Source organism: Corapipo altera, unplaced genomic scaffold, assembly GCF_003945725.1.
Source record: "Corapipo altera isolate COAL_440 unplaced genomic scaffold, ASM394572v1 0, whole genome shotgun sequence".
NCBI lineage: Eukaryota > Metazoa > Chordata > Aves > Passeriformes > Pipridae > Corapipo > Corapipo altera.
The window spans coordinates 49,963,427-49,984,084 of NW_020884872.1; the positions used below are offsets into that span (position 1 = coordinate 49,963,427).

Sequence of the window (20,658 nt, forward strand, 5' to 3'; positions counted from 1 at the left end):
CTGGAGTTGACAAGATTCCTAAATTTTTCTCATTTCCCAGATTTTTTTTTTTTGATTAGTGAAAACTGAGCATTTTCCTGAAACAACAAAGAAGACTCTCAGTGATTTCCCATTATAAACTGGTACTTCTCTGTCTCTGCTCTCAGCAGCAACAGCATGGACGGGACTGAGAGAAAGGGGAAAACAAACCCAGCTGCTGCAGCCAAAAGTTGTGGGTTTGAACAGATAGTTTAGTTTTGAACAGGTACATGAGTCATCACACTGTAACAGTCACAGCAAAGAGGCTGTTGAACCTGAAGTAACAGCCTCTCACAAAAATGGGCCGCTCTGGATGGTGCTTACACCACAGCTACACATCTGCCAGACTATGCACTGGCAATATGCCATTCAGTAGGAAAGTCATGGTTATATATATGGATCACAGCAGAGAAAACTACACATCTGGCAGCCGTACTGCTTACAGAGGGTTTTTTATACTCCCACTGGCATATGTTAGCTATTGAGTCAGCTGGATGCATACTGAGAAATACAAACATTACCTGAAGTCATACTGAAGCTACTCTGAAAGACAGGAGTTCATCAATCTGAGGTCCACACTCTGCCTTTGAGGGGTATGAAAGGAATCTTGAGAAAAGGAGCCAGAAACAGGGCTCCTATGCACCTGCTCTCTGCTGTGTAGCCTTGGATGCCACCTGAACTGTCAGCTGGGGCAGGAGAAAGCTATGTCGTTTCCTGCAGGAAGGGAGAATGGCTGGGCATTGTGACTGTATAAGGTAGTGCTAAGGGTTCCCTTCAGGTCCTCCAAGACCCTGACAGTTAGGATGAGGGCTGTGCTCAGGACAGATGTGGAATTCAGTGAGCATTTGGGATTGTGGAGCAGCCCCTGCTTTGTCTGCCATCTTAGGGGACATGTGAGGGAAATCATTTCTTTCCAAGCTGCATTTCTAGGGGTGCTCTGCTGAAGCCTTAGAGATAGGATGAGGGTTCAGGTAAGGATGCAGATGAAATTCATCACGAGTTTTAAGCTGAGAGGAACTCATTGGAATCTGCTGCAAGGTAGGGATAAGTGAACTGTTGAGTCAACTGGATGCAGTGAGTGAAGTACAAAGAGCTTTCCAAGTCAAATTTAAGCTAACGGGAAAATCTGTTCTTAGGCAACTAATGCATATTAGAGCAGGATTTCCGCTAGAGAAAACATCTTTCTCAAAACCTGAGCAGTAAGAAAAGGGTCAGGATCCAGGACGAAGCCGTAATTAACCCCTTGAAGCCTGAAGGGGACAGTACCTGCTCTCTCCTCTTCAGGGTGTGTCGCTGGCAGCTCAAGGTCTGATAAAAACTGCTGTGAGGAAAGTCAGAAACTGCTTCTGCTCTGCTGAGACACCTCAGCAGGGCTCCCTGCTCATTTCCTGGGGAGCTGCTTTTAAGCCAAGGCTCTTGCCTCCCACCTGAGCTACACTGCAGCCATGCCTGTGCCCAGCTGTGTACTCCACTGATGCAGACCCAACCCATGCTTCTCTCACCCCAGCTTAACCTTGGATCTGCCTCATCAGTAAGGACTTTTCTAGTGATTGGACTCTTCATGGAACCCCACTGCTATTCAGTTTCTGAATGGGAACACCCATGTTGTAGTGGCTGGATTCAGCAACAGTCTCGGACACAGCAGGGTAGAGACAAGCCCAAGATTACACTACTTGTATCCAAGGAGACAGGACTGAAGATGAGGCTACCCATAGCATCGGTTCACTGGCTGTGCAGGAAGACCAGCCCATATGTCAGGACAACAGAAGACGGTACTGGACATGCACAGCTACAGCATAGCCCAGGTGATGTCTGGATGTCCAGGCCTAAGTTCACATAGAGCCCACAGGTTGGTGGCCAGAGGGTGTGTGGGTGGGGGCCACAGCTGAGGTTAGCCAGGGTAATTATGGGGCTACTAGTGCACTGAGGGGCCTTGACAACAGCTTCTTCTTCCATCAAGGTGTGTCCTCTCACCTCTTGCAAAGATCTGGCTTCAGAGGTGCACTCCTTGTGAAATGCTCTTGTTGCTACTTGCTTTTGTTGGCCCAGGCCAGAGAAGAGTCATCACAAGGCTACTTCAGGATGATGCAGAGCCAGGGCAAGGACATATGAGCTGGGATGAAAACACGGACCTAAGACAGACACAGAGGGCCATGACAAGGTCACGAAGTTAGGGCAGGGACATGGCACAAGCAAGTTGGAGTTAGATCACAGAACAGAGCCAGGGCAGTTATGGAGCTGGCACAGAGACATGACATGGAGGACGTGAAGTAGGATGGGAATATCACATCCCAAACAAGTCTAGGACCCATCCAGGAAAAAGGGCCACCTATAATGTGAATCTGAGGTCCATCTAAGAGACAGGGCCAGAAACAAGAATGGAGATGAGGTTACTGACAATTCAGGTCCAAGGTCCATCCAGAAAGACTAGCCAGTAAGTCAGGACAGAAAGAAGCAGGGTATTCCAGTTCTGAAGGTGCTCAGTTTCCTAGCTCTAACATTAATCCTGGCCCTAACACACAGCAGAGTTTGGAACTACACTCATATCTCCAAACATGCAATGAGTTTAAACTCCTTCCAGGCAGCAGCTTCCTCCTAGCTCTCAAGCATAAAGAAGACTCTAGGGGGATTGCAAGTCTGGAGACTCTAAGCGGAGTCACTGCAGTCCTGCTCAATCCTAAGAGGCAGAGTGTGGCCTGTGGTGGACACTGAGCTGAAGCCCAGCATTCATTTGGAGCAAACACTGCCCAGGGGTCTGCCCTTCAGCAGGGAATTTCCCTATCTTGGCCCTTTCCTGTTCCAGAATCTCCCTATCTATCATCCCACACAGACTCCCAGCCAATCACTATTCAACTGAATGTGTTTTGCTACAGAAAAAGACTTTGCCTTCATATGTAATTTTTTTTCTTCCAAGCCTATGCACTCTTGTGTCCTCTGCAAAAAACCCATACTCCAAGTTTTTGGAAGACACTCCCATTTTTTCTACAAGATCCAGCATTTCTGGTCCAGTAAAAGTGTAAGTTTTCATTATGAAGCCCAAGCTTCTTCCTATTATAAGAGAGACAGCTCATGAAAAATGAAGGACCAAGAGCTGGGAGATCTTGCTAAAAGTCAGTACAGCTCATCTCTGGTGTGGCATTTGTGTGCACAGTCCTAACAAGGAGACTAGGGATGCATTCCCTTTGGTTGCCTTGAGCAATGCCTTAGCAACTAAGCTGGGAGTGGATGAAAGAAGAAAGCTGCTCTAAAATGGAGCAGCTCCTTAGAAGACAGTATGAGGTTAAGGGTGCCAAAAAGTACGTGGGTCTGATAACCTAGAGTATCACTGAAACAAACAGAATCAGGATCCAGCAGTACTGCTGGCCTCTACCCACACTCCACTTTTTTTGGCTTTTTCACTACTCCATTATAGCCCTATGCGTAAAACAAAACGAAACAAAACAAAATAATGAAAAACGAACAAACAAACAAACAAACAGAAACACCTCACACGTACACCTGTGAGCCTCTGCGACGTCCTGCTGGAAGCAGAGCAACTTTGGGACTAGCGACAGGAATGCAGATGTCTTACAGCACTGTAAGGGTCACTGCAGCACCTTCACGGCACTGCCCCGCTGCGGGGAGCAGGCCAGGAGAGAGACGAGGACGAACGTACGCCTGAACCTGTTTTGTTTAAAGGCACATCTCACTTGTTTTCCAGGTTTCCTCATTCGTTTTCCACCCCGCTCGCCCCTGTGGCCGCAGAACACGGAGGCCGCGGCAGAGCCCAGCAGCGCAGGCGCGGCAGGAGGAGGAGGAGGAGGGACGGAGCCGGCGGGCCTGGAGTCGCGGCCTGGAGCAGCCCCTTCCCGGGCCTGGGGAGTTGGGGGGGGGAGGCTGCCATGGGCAAGCGGGTAGCTCTGGTGCTCGCCGGCTGCGGCGTCTTCGATGGCAGTGAGATCCACGAGGCGTCGGCGGCGCTGGTGCACCTGAGCCGAGCCGGCGCCGAGGTAGGAGGGGGGCGGGCCGTGAGTGTGTGCGTGGCGGAGGGTGTGTGTGTGAGAATGTGTGTGTGAATGTGTGCACGGCCCGGTGTGCCGGGCTCCTCCCGGGTGTGTGTTTGACTCGTGTCTTTGCTTCTCTCAGCAGCCGAGAGCCCCCCGCCTTGGCCGTACCCCCACGCCCGGTGGCTCCCGCTGTTTGTGGGATCGGAGCCCCTCCCGGTTTGCGATGGTCTTTACGCCACCACCGCACGCTACCACTCCTGCTCAGCCATAACCTCCCTCCTTATGTTGTCTCCTCGCCTTTTTTATTCGTCCTCCCGCCCAAAGACGTGTCTGTTCCCCTGACAGGAGCTGAGGTCACACGCAGGCGGCTGACCAAGACCGAGAGGGGGATCTCATGTATGCATACAAATACCAAGAGGATGGTGCTGTTGCAAAATGTGGACTATGTCATGATTATCTTAAGTCAGAATGTTCCTTGATGTAAGATCTTTGTATACTTTCATGCCTAGTCAGCAAGAAAGGAGACCTAATCAGTGAAACAGGCAGCAGCCGGAATCCCTTAGTCAAGGACATCCGGGAACTAACAAGCTTTAAGGATCAAGATGGTATTTTATATCAGTAGGACAGATAGCAGTTAGCATCCCTTACTCAAGGGCATCCTGCAACTAACAAGTCTTAAGGATGTATTAAATCAAGACCTTGATGTATGTCTGTGTATAGATTACTTACTTGGCAAAATACTCAAGGTCCATGTATCCTATAGCTTTACTATGTTCATTATAATGCTAAAAATTAATGCCTCCGGGTCAAAAAGACCCCTGCCCCGGTGAAGACCCTTCCCCATAGCATATGTAGAAGTTAGCTGGGGTTATGTAACTTGTATGGCAATTACTAACCAATCATAATAGAGGGGCTGTACTTGGAAAGTTACTAACTCTGAATTTCCATGCATAAATAACAGTCTGAAAAGTCCAGTGGGTGTGCTTGATTTGTGGAATACCACCAAGCACCCAGGCTTGCATAGCTCTGAAACAAATAATGAGTGCTTCTCTTGAGCGTGTAATTACTGGCTTGTTACACGCCAGGTAACAAATCCAATTTTGTGGCAATAGTGCCAGACTCTTTTCGGTGGTGCCCAGCTACAGGACAAGGAGCAGTGGTCAAAAACTAAAACACAAGAAGTTCCACCTTAGGAGGAGGAACTTCTTTATGTTGAGGATGACAGAGCATGGAATAGGGTGCCCTGGGAGGTTGTGAAGTCTCTCTTTCTGGAGACATTCAAAACCCACATGTTCCTATGTAACCTGCTTCAAGTGACCCTGCCTTGGCAGGGGGGTTGTACTAGATGATCTCCAGAGGTCCCTTCCAACCCTAACAATTCTGTGATTCTCTGAACCTGGGCGGGAGGAGTGGCTGGAGGTCTGTCCCTGCTCCTCTGACTGCAGGGAGCTGAGGATGGGTTAAAATCTTTGATCTTCATTCCCGTTGCTTTTGCAGTGCTTGCTGGGATTCACTTGCTTGTTTTCTTCTCACTGTTTCTTGGCTCTTTTTGGTAAACTGGGAGTTGTCAGAGAAGCCTGGGCCACGACATGGTGTGCTTTGGTCCCATCTGTGGCTTCAGATGGCAGAAGGTGGTCACTGTTTGTCTGCATGTAGCTGCACTCAGGTGTCTGATGTTAACAACAGCACACTCATATTTAGCACAAATTTGTCATCCCTGAGCAGTCTGCAAAGGAAGCTCCAAAACAGACAAGAGAAGACAGCCCCTGCCCTACACCTTTCACGGAGCTTTATATTTTGATGCAGCATTCCCCTTTTGTGTCTAATCAAAATAGGTTCTTCCATGTTTTGGTTTTCTTTTCTGCTACCAGTGTTTTAGGGCAGCTGATAACTCTAATGTCTGCACTACAAATGCTTGTAAAGTTTGCATCTTTAATTTTTTTATGTCAAACTTTTTTAGCACTCTTATCCCATAGCAGTTAAGAGCAGCCTTTCTTCAGAGTCAGCTGTGTGCAGTCAGTCTGCTGGTATAAATTGTAGCGTTCTGTTTGTCCTTGGGGTTATCTGCAGAGGAGAGTCAGGCCATGGCAAAATCAGTAAGCTTAATGTTGGTGTAAGAATGCACTCCTGTCAAAATGCTGCAGGAATAGGATGAGGAGAATGGCTGTGTTTACCCATCCTAATATGTCCCTTTAGATACTTAATGTGTGATAGATCCATGCTGTGGAATCCACTTAACTTGGATAAGAGACTTCAGGGACAGAAACTGTTTCCATTAAATGATCTTTATTGTGACCAATATCTATCGGTTTTGTTTACATTCACAAAATGTTTTATCTCTTGACTAGGTGAAGATATTTGCCCCCAATACTGAGCAAAGAGATGTAGTCAATCACCTAAAAGGAAGTCCAACAGAAGAGAAGAGAAATGTGTTAGTTGAAAGTGCCAGGTTGGCAAGAGGAAACATTCAGGATTTGGCTGAACTGAAAGCTGCTGAATTTGATGCAGTCATTTTCCCTGGTAGGTACTCAATATATTTATTAATTATTAAGTCATTAAGTTCACTAACTTACAAGTTAGTGCAAGCCAGAGTGTTCTTTTGGTATCAAGTTAAGCATCACACCATTCCTTTGTTCTAAAGATTGTGAAAACTTCAGTTAGCTGCTTGCTAACTGGAACACTGACCAGAGTACAAAAATAGGGTCAGAACTTGGTGTTACATGGCAGTGCCTTAATTTTAGGGCCTCTGAAATGGTTGACAGAATAGCAGGTCGCCAGATAAATTGTATTCCCTCTCAGATGTGAGTAGATTCTGTTTTAATCACGTATCTTCTCTGCAGCTGATCAAGTTATACTAAGCATGTCTATGGATAATTTTTTATTTAGAGACCACAAAATTGCCTTCCAGACAGAGGTAATTGTAATCACTTTTAGAAATGAAGAAACCAGAGCGTCATGAGGAAATTATGAGTTGCTGAAGATCACTTTTGAGAATATTCATAGTACTGTTAAATACTGCCTTCGTGTTTGGCCCTAAATGTTAAAGTAAGGCCAGCAGAGGGGGCGCGTGTATAACGCAGAGAAACATTCTGCCAGCACTAAAACTGTGTGTCTGATACCAGGGCTGATCAGGGCAGGAGGAGAGGCTCACAGGTGTTTTCCACGTTAATTTCATGCTCTTATAACCCAGACTCTGGGGGTTGCTGTAATAACTGTTACAGGGAAATAAACTCTGTTAAGCTTGAAAATTAAAATCTTACCTCAGAGATTTCAGATCACACTTGAAAGTGAGCAAACTGGGAAAGGAAAAATATTAAAAATGCAAAGCTTCTTTATGTTGTCCATTAAAATACTTGTGAAAATCTCTGTATGTTTATTGTAGAAAATACATAAACATTCCATAAAGAATCAAGTGTAAAAACTTACTAATAACCTTACTTGGATTATTCTGATGGTTATAAATCTAGCAAACAAAGGGGATATAAAATACAATCTGTTTGTACAATTAAATGAAGATTAAGTGTAAGTAAAGGTTTGTTATAACTAGTTTCTAGAAAGACAAAACAGCACTATTTTTAATAAGGAATGTTGGCATCATTCACAAGTTTTTTGTCTCAGAATATCATGTTATAATTTCCTCTTTATGTAAAATCTTCTTCATTTTTGTAGTGTTAATCTCTTTGGTTTTAAGTCCAAAAATAATTCTAGGGAAGGAGAAATGCTCTCCTATAATTGCTTAAGTATCAAACTAAAACTTGAGCGTTGATTACTGTACAGGGTCAAATCACTGTTTGCATTACTCCTCTGAATTGCATATTTCTGCTTTTAACTAGTATTGGTCTTTCTTCTGATCCCTCTCTTATTGAGGGGTGCATAACAGATGGTGCAGCTGTTCTAGTGACTAGCAGATGAATGGGACTGTTTCCTGTTTGTCTATTTGCCACTTATTGAAACAAGATTAAGCTTTCTGGCATATATATATATATATATATATATATATATATATAAGCTACATGGTATAAAAAAGTGTGCCATTAAACTTTTAACATTGTAAACCCACCATTTACAGGTTACAGTTACATCGTTAGGCTTTTGGCACAGTAACTTAACAGTCCTAGATTATGTTGTAAAATATTATGTTGTAAAAAAGAGCTTCTGTCTGGTATTGAATTTAATGGCTTTTAGCAGTGCCTTACTTTTGAGCTTTTTGTCTGGTTTTTTTTTAGGTGGTTTTGGTGTAGCAAAGAACCTGTGTTCCTGGGCTGTAGATGGCAAGAACTGTACTGTCAATGAGCATGTGAACTCCACACTCCAAGCTTTCCACAGTGCTAAAAAGCCCATTGGTTTGTGCTGTATATCACCAGTTCTGGCAGCTAAAGTCTTTCCTGGTTGTGAGGTTACGGTCGGCCAAGATAAAAATGTAGATGGAAGGTAAGAAGGAAATGGAAGGAGATGATTTACATGGGAATTAGGATACTGGCAGTCTTCTGTGCAAAAGTCTCTTTATTGTGTAATGCGATGGCTGATGAGTCACTGGGTGTAGCATCTGCCAGTCTTAAAAGAGAGAACAAGTGGCTTTTACAGGATCATAGCTGTGCAAACATGCAGGTGACCAGGGATATCAAGTTATTTTTTCTCGTTCCATTCATGGCAATTGAGGGATAGATTTTAGCTCATCTTAGGCGAAATACAGAATTTGCTTACCCGATGCCTTTGAAGGCTGTGATTTATCTTGCAAATGTGCAAATGAAGGACAGGCATTTGGCCAGCTGGCATTCAGAAACTTGGTACCCTGTGGTAATTTGAGTGGCTGTTTAAATTGCTTCTGTGGGCTTTTGTCTGCTCATGGATTTTTAATAAAAGTTTTTCCGGTCATAGTGGTTTGGGGCCAGTTTAGGGGAGGCAGATGAGAACAGGGCCTGGCAGAAGTCAGTGCTGCTTAAAGGACTGTCAACTCCTGATAAAACTTCTGCACTAAGTTTGCCAGCAGCAAACCAGTGAGTGGTTGTATCTGTTTCTCCCTTATCCTCAGAAAACAAAAAATCAAAATTCCTCTGCATAATCCCAGAGGATAACTTTGCATGGAGGTGTTGGAAAAGATGTAATATGTCTGCAGGTTCACCTGGCTTCTCTCAAACCTTTGAGGATCAGTTATGGTTGCACTTGGTATAATTTTATAAACTTACTGAAAGATGGTTAAAACCAGAATTGTACCTTCTGACATACCATGGCTCTGCATTTCAGACCTTGTTTTCAAAGGTATCAGATCACTTAGTGCATCCAGAAGGGGTGGGAAAACCTGACAGTAGCAGCCCCTTTAACTCCCATGTGATCATCACATAAAAAGTCTCTTAGATATTATTGTAGTTCTCTCATTCTAGTTACGTTGGCAGAATTTTATGGTTGTATCATCTCTTTATGTTAATTGAAGTCTTTTTATTTACAGATTTCCTGATGCTGAAACGGCCTCTGCTATAGCAGAGCTTGGATGTAAGCACATTTGCAAAAATGTAAATGAATCTCATGTGGATAAAGCCAATAAAATAGTTACTACCTGTGCTTTCATGTGCAAGGCTCCTCTGCATGAAATCTTTGATGGAATTGGAACAATGGTACAAGAAGTCCTGAAACTTGCCTGACTGGAAGCATACAGACTTCTGCAAGGAAATCAGTGTAGCTAAGCATAAGCATTTAGCTTCTTTTGATTGTATTAATAAAACAGTGTAACTGCTGAACTTCACAATTCTTGATTTGTTTGGTGTGGTTGTTTTTTGTTTTGTTGGTTTTTTTTTTTACTCTTTAATACATCAAATGGTTATTTCTAAATTTATCTATTTCTCTTCTTAAGTAGAAGCCGTGTGTTGAAGGTGATTTTTTTCCTCATAAATCCAGATGTGTTCAGTCTTGAAAAGATAGTGCAGTGGGTTTTTATCACATCACTAATGATTGTCAGTAGTTCACATTTGCCGTTACCCAGCTGTAATTACAGGTGAAATAGCTGCAAATGAGTCTGTTTATTTGCAGTATAGATGAGTAAATCGAGTCTACTTTATAATCAGAAGGGGGAAAGTATGTGGTTATTTGGGTATTTTTCTTCCCTGGTAAGTCTAAGCAAGTATAAGAAATGGACTTCTGAAGTTTTTGCAGAGCCCCTAGGTAAACCAACTTAATAAACCAAGATCCAGCACAAATGAAAGCATTGTATGTGGAAAATAGACAAGTTTTGCTCTAATAAATGGAACCATTTGAGATTTAATTAGTAAAATGAATTAGCTTTATTTCATGATTTTTTTGCATACATAGTTTAGTACCCTGAGGAAGATTTTATATATGTTAGAACACATGCTTTGATCTTACAAATGTGAACAAAGGTTGTCAGCTTCTCTTAGAGGCACAATTTGTCAAGGCTTTATACTCCTGAAGGAACAAAAAATTCCCAGAATTCATTATCAGGTTGTATTGATTTTTGCTGTGGACACTTAATTGCCTCGCAAAAAAAGTGTTCTGAAGCTCACAGGTCTCTGTCACTCATGCCAAGTGTACTGCAGCCTAAGCTTTGCCATGCCTGAAGGATTCTAAACTGTCATCATGTGCTAATTGTGTCATGTTGAGCAAGTGCCTTGTAACTGGAGTGGGAATAAAACAGGAACAGATCTGTACCACAGAGCAGCTAAAAGATGGAACTGGGAAATAACGCTTCTATGACGAGGAGTGTTGAGTTGTCCCTGTAGCTCAGCAGCTGGTGTGATCAGGACGAGCACTGGCCTTTAGCCCATCAGTGCAAGGCCAATCATTACAGCAGAGCCTGACATGTTGCAGAGTATCAAGTGCTACTACTCTGTGCTGTGCTTATTTTAGCACAAATATCAAAGCTCAGCTGTAACAGGTGGCCTCTTCAAGGAGGCTGTAGAGATAAATCTACAGAAATAAATTATATATATAAAGGCTTTATTATTCCCTGTCCTTCTGACAGTGATGATTTTCACAGACACAGCATTTCCATACTCCTCCAGAATTTGGATTTCCTGTATGGAGTTATTTAGGAGAAGCAGAACACAGATTTTTGGCAGAAGAGGAGGGAAATTTTTGTGTCGTGCACAAGCAGTGAGTGCTCTGCCTCCAGAGGAACAAAGATAGCTGAAGTCAGCTGTGCCAGCAGAGGATCCTCTGTTCAGCCTGACTGAGCTCTGCACATACGCAGTAAATTATTTACTTAGTGAAAAGCTATGATACTGGACTGAACATGGTTCTTGTGTTAGAGGACTCTTATTTAAAAGTGCTTGAGTCCCTAAACAAGAGTTTGCCCTGAATTTTGTTTCCTTTGTGAACAGCATCTAGCTGTCAGCTGGAACATTCAAAAGTGCAGCTTCTGTGAAAGCTCTCTAGCTGACTGTCCTGATAGAAAGGTACCTAACACAGAACAGTCCTCTACTTTTTCCAGGTTGTACACAGTCTCTATAATGCCTTCTGTGGCTTCTGCGGGCAGGATGCTGAGGGCATTGGATTGAAACTTTTTCTCCAAGTCCTGCTTTTTCAGAGGTTTCCTCCAGTGTCCGTAGAACGTATCGCAGCGGTCACTGATCATGTTGCCATCCCGAAGTGTGACACTCACTTCGCAGTAAAGACTCTCAAAACTGGGTGTGTTATCAGGAGGGTGCTCCAGCTCTGTTTTATGGAGGAGCTCCTGCAGGGCTGGCCGGTGAATATTCTCATTGGTGAAGGACTGGACTGATACGCTGCCATCCAGCAAAGCAGAGCATGCAACAAACTGGAAGGAGTGTCGTGCTTCATGTTCTGAGGCTGGGCTGGGTCTGTTCACATATTTGACCTCTGGGACTTTGAGAATTACTTTCTCAATTTTATCAAGAGGGAACAAGTTGCCACTGCTCTCCACAAGCTTCTGCCTAACAGAAGATGCTGCATCAGCCACCCAGTGTGTTCCAAGATGAGCAGGAAAGCGTTTGATGGCCACATCTTGCTGGTCCAACAGCCAGGGATAGGACTGCAAGGTTGGCAGAGTCTGTGGGTTATAATCTGTATAAAAGGCACCTATCCCTGACTTCATGTCCAAGATCTGTTTGTTTCCTTGAAGGCCCTGTGAAGCTAAGCAAGCTGCTTCCAGTCCATGCTTGGCAGCATTGCCAACGTGAAGGGGCTTTGTTTGGGTTGCTGCATTAGCCAGTGGGGCACCTGCATAGGAGGCAGCGATGGCCAAGGTATTTTTACATCCCAGCTGGTCAAGAGCTAGCATTTTAGCACAAGCTGCTGCACTCCCCATTGTACCAACCACAGTCGGTGGGTGAAACCTGCGAAAACAAAAATATCTTCATGACTGTATTTCAAAAATTAACCTGAATTCACTGTATACACAAGCTTTCTATTCATGGCTGTGGAAGACAGATTGGACCATAACGAAACATACATTCAGAATTCATGTGCGGACCTAATTCATGTGCGGAAAGTTGTCACTTTCCCTCAGGAATAAGTTAAACTGGAATAGTACCACTTGTAATAGGTCCTTCCCAGAAAACAGCTGAAATGTTAGAACTGTTCATGGTTCAAAGCATACTGAGCAGAACAACGGCAAAAGCATCACAGTTTATATTCATGTATAAATTATTCTAAATAAATTTAAACTCACATATAAATTTGTATTTAATATAATATTTATTATAATAATTTAAATTTATGTATTATTATAAATCTATAATAATTTAGTCATCTCTGAATTACACATATCAGGGGAGGTAAGTTTTGTTATTCTGAACTAGTTTTGCAAAATTGATAGAAAGAACACCCAGAAAATATCAAGAAGACAACTAGACCATCGCACACTTCAAGGCTTTTACCCCATCTTCTTGGGCTCTGCTCTGAGCCCAAAATGGTGACTCCTTTCTGCTGAGAGCAAGCTGCTGTTTGAAAGTGAGGCATGATTGTATGTATTAATGAACTCCTGAGATTTCTAATGTTAAATGTTGCCCTTTTGCTGCTCTTTTTTATAAGTAGGAAGATCATCACCTCCTTCTTGTGAATTGGTCAATGCTTTCAAAGAGAAATTAACTAAACCATAAGGAGTCAAGTAAGTGTATTTACATTTAAGATGACCCCTTCCTAAATTTCCAGACAAACAGCATAGAAAATATGAATAACTGTGCCATCTGTATTTTAACTGACATGTAATTAAGTATATTAACATTGAGAAAAAAAAATTCCGCTCAGCTTTCTACTTGAAGCATTTCTATGTACCTTTTTGGAATATTCCTGGCTTCACTGGAGAAGCGCAGCAGCCGACCTTGCACTTCAATTCCCACATTGAAAGCTAAGAGCAGATCAAGACCTGAGATTTTTTTCTTCTGAGGAAAGGCCTCTGAGAGTGCAATCACAGCAGGGAGCACAGCCCCGGATGGGTGTGTGGCTGGATGCCAGGTGTCATCAAAATCCATTGAGTGCACCTAATGGAAAGAGAAGCATTGTTTTCTCATTAGGAATAAAGTCTGACTTGGCTCAGTCAAATGAAACTACTGTAATTGGTATAAAAAAGAACACGATTTTCCTTAGAAAGCAAACCTTCAAAAGTCTTTTAGACCTTTACTCCAAACATGGCTTCCTGAGAAGTGATAATGCAATAAAAATCTTGTCTGCAAGGAGTATAATTCTAATTCAAGTTGCACCAGCCTAAAACCAGTATGACAGTGATTCTTTTTTCCTGCAATTGGTTTTTGCTGCTTTTATTAGACCTGTATAATTAAAGTAGCTGTTCTAGGTCCACTATGTGAATGGTGAATTTGCACTTCACCCAAAACATAATGAAATATAAACAAATGAAGTTACTTCCCCAGTGCTCCATTCTGATGCTGCCTTTAGGACTCACACCATACAGCTATAGCAGTCAAATCCATACTGCTCAATGAAAGTTTTATTATCAGAACTACTTCTCCAGTGCAATTATCTCCAAGCCTGCAAACGTGCAGGAGGCTTTAGCGTGAATTTTCAGCACATCAAAACAAGACTTGTCACATAAGGAACCAGACTCCCTTGAATTGCTAGGAGTAGAAGAAAGCTACAGTCTTAATACTGGGATGAGCTACTTAGCCTGAGAAAGTATCCAAAGTGGTGCTTCTCTTAACTCTGCCCAGAGCCCAACTGCTCATGAAGATGTTGGGCATTCCCAGCATGGCATATGGCTTCTGTTCTGGTAGCAGACAGCTCCAGACAGCAATGCAGTGCAGTCAGTGTTTGTAATGTACTGCTTATCAGGCATGTTCCCTCCCCCACAAAGTTTTGAGAATCCTTGAGGACCTGAGAGGATCCTCAGGGACAGCATTTCTAATAACACAATAATACTCAAAAAATTGACCTTCACATCTATTCACCTATGTGTTACTTCAGAGCAAACTGGAAAGGTGCTCAGGCTCCCCAGTGCTCAGGTTTTGCCCTGTAATACTGGAAATATGCACTTATGAGGACTGTGTTTCTGAACAGATAGAAGAAAACCCAGTCTGCCTCAAAAAACTTTGATGCCATCTGGGAAGATGCCCTGCAGTGCAGGATAAGGAAAGTTGTGTCCAATATCCAGTAAGCTGTGTTTCTGATGTCTTCAGTAAGTGCTTATAATTGACCTGTGACCGAGATGTAAACTGAAATGATCATATACCTGCTAACGGCCAGATTTGAATATCACAAGGGCTGCTATGAGCTGAGAGGTACCAGATCTCATTTCCAACATAATTTTCTCTACATTGGAAATGAGCTTTTAAATTGGACCTCTGATTTTGTTGTCACACTAATTTAAATAGGCTTAATAGTACCATTTCCTTGGTTGGTCACCTTCTCTAGTTTTGCATAATTGCCAAATTTGTCTACCTCACCTCTTATGCATCTTTCAATTTCAAATGGTTTCAGCCTCAATCTGAATTTAGACAAATGTCTGGGGAGTCAGTTATTGCTTTAATGACAAAGTATGTGTCCAAAATATATAATTGGCTTTTGCAAAATGGGTAACTGAAGATTAAATTGCCTTGTGATGGTATATGTGTGTGTATCTACATGTGCATCTGTCTGTGTTTTTCTGTAGATACGCTTTGCCAGTTGGCATGAAATTTGGATCCCAGTGAAATCAGTGACATCTAGAGTGTCTCTTTCTAAGCACCTGTAGCAAGGCTGTAACAAGCTGTAGAGTTCTGACCTTTGAAAACAGTCCCAGATCCCACATTAAAGGTACAGTACGCTGTTGAGTTGGATCAGATATATATTACAGCTTAAGCTCAGTCTCATTGGAAGGATGTTGAAGCACATTAGGAGAACTGTCTAGGAAAGTTTTGTAGCAGGCTTCAGAATAAGCTTTTTAGAACATTCTGTTCTCTCTAAAGCAAGAATGGCATTAATTAGTGTGATTTAAGAGCAAATAAAAGAGCATCCCTTACAGCCACTCCATTCACAAAAGCTGCATACAGAGGAGGCAGTCGGAAATCCAAGCGGCCCCAGATGGTACTGGATAAATCTGAGCTGTAGATCTGAAACAAATTGACATCAATTAATTCAAAGTCCTGAACCTAAGAACAAATGTGTGCTGTATCTCTGATATAACAGAGATCAGACCATACCCTCTTGGGACCTAACTGCTCCTTTTTATGTGAAAAATTATGTTCTTTCAGAAGGTATGACAATAAACTCAGTTTCCTGTTGTCTTGTGTCCTATTCCACTCAAACAGAGATCGGGGGCAGACTAACACCATCCACTTGGCCACTCAGTACCTTCACAAAACCTCTGGCCATTCATATCTCTTCTCACCACCCATCAACAGTTCCCTCAGAATCACAGAATCAATTAGGTTGGAAAAGACCTCTGAGATCATCAAGTCCAACCTAAATGACAGGACTGTCATCATCTTGTCAGGCAAGATGTCCAGTTAAAGGTTTTGGTTTTCTGTGTTTTAGTGAGACCCTGAGTAAACAATAGATGGCCTCCTGGTGCTGCAAAATGAATCAAAGGACATAAACTACCATGATTTGGAAAGGAGTGTTCTCTGTGGGAAGAGACCTATCAGCACACAGAGCTCTGGAGCATGAGGCCAACTAGGCAGGTCTGAGCAATAAAATAGTGGGCTAAACTCCTCCTCATTGATGCACTCCTGTGTTGGAAGGGCTTTTCCTCAGGGTCAGGTAATCCTCTAGTTTAAGGAGAGCAAGACTAGAGGAGAAACATGGCTAATATACCTTAGACAACAATTATGTTTTATGGACTGTAAGTAACCCACTATTAATTCTCCATCCCTTTAACTGTCCCTTAATTTGAAAGGCTGGTGATAAGTAGTGTTTACTTTGCAGATGTTTTTAATAAAATCTCATAGGTGAAAGAAAGGAAGGGATTCTTAATTCACTGTGTTTGCAGAGGGGGATCTTAGGATACAGACTGATACACAAACAGTTGCCCATCCAGAGTGAAAAGTAACTTGAGCACTGAAGTTTCCCTGTCTCCTGTGGAAAGAACACCATCTCTCTCCTTCCATCCAGAGAAGAATTTCGCCACGGCGAAGTTTCCCTTTTATAGCCCAAATTTTCCCTTGTTTTTCTCAAAGCTAAACCTTAGAGTATGCTATAAATGCCAGATAGTTTACCTTACTGTACTGTGTCACTTTGTGGCAGACCTCAGTGCTGGTACCCAGAAGCCCCACTCCAAGAGTATCCAAAATCATTCGCTTGCTTCTCTCCATTACTTGGTCTGTCAAATGATTTGCATTCAAACCATGAATCACATTGGCAAAATTTCCCGTAATTGTCTAGGAAGGGAAAAAATAAAGAAAAAGAAGAAGTAGATATTTATCTATATTTAAAGTAAACTTTACTTTTTTTTCTTTCCTCTTTTTTTGCTTTCAGTTTTGGGCTACTGCTTAGTATGCTGGGCATTTTTGTTGCCCTGCTTCTGCTTACATGAATTGCATCAGCATAACTAAAGTTTGAATTCTTCCTCTTTTTATTCCCAGAAATGCCACTGTGTTATTTATACTTTGTTTATCCTTTCATCATCATCCCTTTCTGTTCTGTATTTCGTCTGCTTTCTCACTGACTTGAATCCTTGAGAGTATGTACTGCAGGTGCTATAACTTTGCAAGATTATCTCTTTCTGTCTATCTCTATCTCTAATGACTATTCATGCACACACATATAAAACAAATAGAAGTAAAAACCATCTATCTTTCCATAGCCCCTTCTTATTGCTACTGAAATCAGTGGGAAAATGGCATTTCAAGCCAGTGCAACCACTACTACATAAGAAGGCAAGATTTCATCTCCCTGATTAGCAGCATTACTATCCCAAATCTTGCTGAGCTTGGAGCTCAGTGGGAGGCAGGACTTGGCAGCCCTACCTTGCACATGTTGCTCATAGCTTCCAGCTCGCATTGAGTTCACTCTCAGCTGGAGTCCAAGCTTTTCTCCAAGGCAAGATCTTGCCTCTTTGAAGAGCAGTGGCTCCTTGTTCCTGGATCATGCTGATCTGGGAATTATATATATTTATTTCCCTCTCCTATTGAGCATTGACCTATTAGGCAAATTCAACCTGCTTCTTGGCTGGAGCTGTGAGCTGTTGTTAGTATCTACATTAGAAAGTAATCTAGCACTTCCCTTCTCGGACTATTAGAAATGTCCCCCTGTAGAGGTATACGTTATTTACAACCAGTCTATACACACAATTTCTTTCTTATACTGGCATTACTGAATATATATCTTCTCTCTCTTTGGAAATTGTCCCCTTCCATTTCCCCTCATCCTTCCCCTTTCTTTACTCCCCTGCACATATCCACAAAGAGTTATGGTATTTCCTTTTGACCTTCATTTTGCTAAGTTAAACAAACCAAACAGCTGTTCTCTCCTTTATAATACAAATTCAACCCTACTATGCTCATATGTTTTCATTGCGTTGTTCACATTGGATTCCTCTTTTTCTAGCAATGGTGACCAGAATTGTACCGGTTAATACAGGCAAGTTCTCACTCAGCCTTGTACTAAAGCATTAAGATTATCTTGAGGAAGCAGTTACAAGCAGTTTAAAGTATGTGAACCACATATCCCGTACTGTGATATACACCTACTGAAATACACAGAGTGAGGATACAAAAGCTTAAACAGAGAAGTGCATCTTACAGTGCAAAGAAATAAGACAGTACCTTTGCCCACATCTTGTAGGGATGGTGCAAGTCCCAGAGAGACCCAGCAAATAAATTGTGATCAGCGAGCAGGGGAACTCACTTTCTCATTATTTATATGTGTCTCTCTGGGGTGGGGGAAGAAATATTAGGCCTTTTTTCTTGCTCAACTTGTCTTGTCCATTTCCTCCTCTGCCTGGAATTTTTTTTTTCTTCACTTTCAACTTTCCTCTGACTAATTGTACCATAAACCGTGGGGACTTGTGAGATAGGACTTAGCCAGTCATGTTCTCATGTTGTGTAATTGATATATGCAATACTTCATTACCAGGTAGAAACTAATATATTAATTCAATATTTATATTTGGTAGCATGGAGAGGTGTGTGGAACCACAATAATCCATGGATAACTCTACTGGTTGGGAAACCAATCATCCCAATACTAGACTACAGGATGGGAGAGGCTGTTTTAGCTTAAAAAAACCCTGTTGTTAGTTTGTTTAATTTTTTTCTTCTTTTGCTATATGTCTCTACAATACATACAATTCAGACGTGGGAAATGTACGCCTTAAGAATTTCAGACCATAATTTGGATTAAGGCAGCTCTTGGCACTTAAGTGGTGTTTTAACAGCATGAATGTGTCAGCGATAGGTTGTGAGAAATCTCTGCCCATCCCCTCAGGAATGGAGCAGACCCCCAGAGGAGTATAGCTAGGGGCCACAGAACAATTCTGAAGTAACTAAGTAATGTCTGTCTGAAGTGTGGGAACAACCTGGATTACGCAACAAAGTATCAAGTGTTCTTGGGCTTGCAACCTTGCACTCCCGTGCTTAAGTACTGTCTAAAACTTACGATAGAAACCTCGGCCCTTTACTCAGAATTGCTTCAAATAATTTTGTGAAGACTTAACTCCTGAGTTCTTCCAGGTAGAGAACAGCATGGGTCTACATGTGAAGTTAAGCATTGATTTGAGTGGTTCTAACCTCTCCTGCAAGGTCCTTGTTCAGGCTGTGTCCCCTCCCCTCACCTCTCCCTGGAAACAGAGTTCCTCCATGACACCAGCATGGATGCTGAGCAGACTCCCTTCTGAGCTGGTCCAGCCTGTTTCTTCCTCCTCCTCAAGTGAGACAGAGATCCAGCTGCCTTTAATCCCATGATGAGATGCCAAAGTGAATTCAGATGGGAGTCAGAACTTGTGATATGCCTTGCAATGTGATGTGTGATCTGTGCTGATCTCAGATATGCAGTCACTTCCTCCTTGATTGCAGGATGGATTGTCCATGCATTACAATAATAATGCTATTTAAGGACTGAACTGAGATATTAGAAAAAGTGACTTTGGGTTAAAAAAAGAATGAAGTGAAACTGTAAATGTGTATAATTCCTTGGGAGACCAATTTCCAAACTGTGGTCTGCAGATTTCGGAGTCAGGTGTGCACTGTAGACTGTGGGGGGAAAGAAAGCAATACGATTATCACTGCAGGAGGAAGAAGCATCTATACAAAGTCCTATACCTCCACAGGAGAATTCCTAGGGGTCTAAACAGAAGAAGGCTGAAAATCAGTGACTGAGATTTTGGTACGGGCTGTCCACCCTGACAAAGGGAACCTGCTGCTTTCCTCTTCTTTGACACAATACGCATGGTCCAGCAATTTGGGCAGACAATTTGATAACTAGTGAGCACGGTGGAAAGACAAAATATGTTCATCCAAATGCCATTTGCAGCATCGTGTGCATCTACAGTAATGAGCTGTGTTGATTACAGAACAAGACTTCAGAAAACCAGTGCCCCACAGAGTCTATTTTCGCCTGCTGACATCACATTTTCAAACTGCTTTTTTCCTTCTTTTTCCTCTAGTTATTTTAGGCTAAACTCTGCCCACACCTGCAAGCCGTATGTTTGCAATTGAAAGCAATTTTGGTCCTAGCCTTATGCTCCTTTTGTTCTAAAGACATACAAAAAGTTAAGACAAAATACAGAGTCCAGGCTTCCTTTTCTCTATGCCAGTTTTAAGTAACTTTGTTCATGGCCTGTGCTAAGATGAGAAAACAGGAGGCAGGTGACAATATGTTCTGTTTACAGAGATTCTGATGTTGCTGGGGATCTGGAAACAACTTTTAAGTGCAGGACCTGCTCCTTTTCCCTCTATTGGGATATTTTAAGTACAGTAAAAATGTGAGAATCTTAGCAAATGGTCTCTAATAGGTGGTTTGATCAAAATCCTGTTATCAGCCCTACAGCCATAAATCTTGGGATCCTGTAATTCTGGACCACTATTGTTATAGTCTCCTGTGCCTCTTTTTCCTCAAGCCTACCTTCCACATTCATCCCAACAACGGTTGTTGAACCAGACAGCAATAACACACAGCAAATGTAATAATCAATGATTGCACTATGAAATGTATCATTCTAGAAATTTCTAGCCTATAGAAGTTCTCTTATTCACCTACTTGCACAACTAGTGACAATGGCAGTGCAATCTCTGAGAAGTTAACATCACTTTTGTTT

The 20,658-nt window shown here is 42.4% G+C and overlaps 2 protein-coding genes across 2 annotated transcripts; one reads left to right on the forward strand and one right to left on the reverse strand.

Annotated features, from left to right (window-relative positions):
- Positions 1-3,783: 3,783 nt before the first annotated feature.
- LOC113948674 (glutamine amidotransferase-like class 1 domain-containing protein 3A, mitochondrial) lies at positions 3,784-9,744 on the forward strand. The gene is made up of 4 exons (XM_027646454.1): positions 3,784-4,007; positions 6,353-6,524; positions 8,231-8,435; positions 9,451-9,744. The coding sequence occupies exons 1-4, from the start codon at positions 3,900-3,902 to the stop codon at positions 9,641-9,643; spliced, it is 678 nt and encodes a 225-aa protein (XP_027502255.1). The 5' UTR covers positions 3,784-3,899; the 3' UTR covers positions 9,644-9,744.
- Positions 9,745-10,926: 1,182 nt separating this feature from the next.
- ACOD1 (aconitate decarboxylase 1) lies at positions 10,927-18,220 on the reverse strand. Its single transcript, XM_027638930.1, has 5 exons — positions 18,170-18,220; positions 16,622-16,783; positions 15,428-15,517; positions 13,251-13,456; positions 10,927-12,310 (listed from the first exon to the last, which is right to left on the reverse strand). The coding sequence occupies exons 1-5, from the start codon at positions 18,179-18,181 to the stop codon at positions 11,359-11,361; spliced, it is 1,422 nt and encodes a 473-aa protein (XP_027494731.1). The 5' UTR covers positions 18,182-18,220; the 3' UTR covers positions 10,927-11,358.
- Between the last annotated feature and the right edge of the window lie 2,438 nt (positions 18,221-20,658).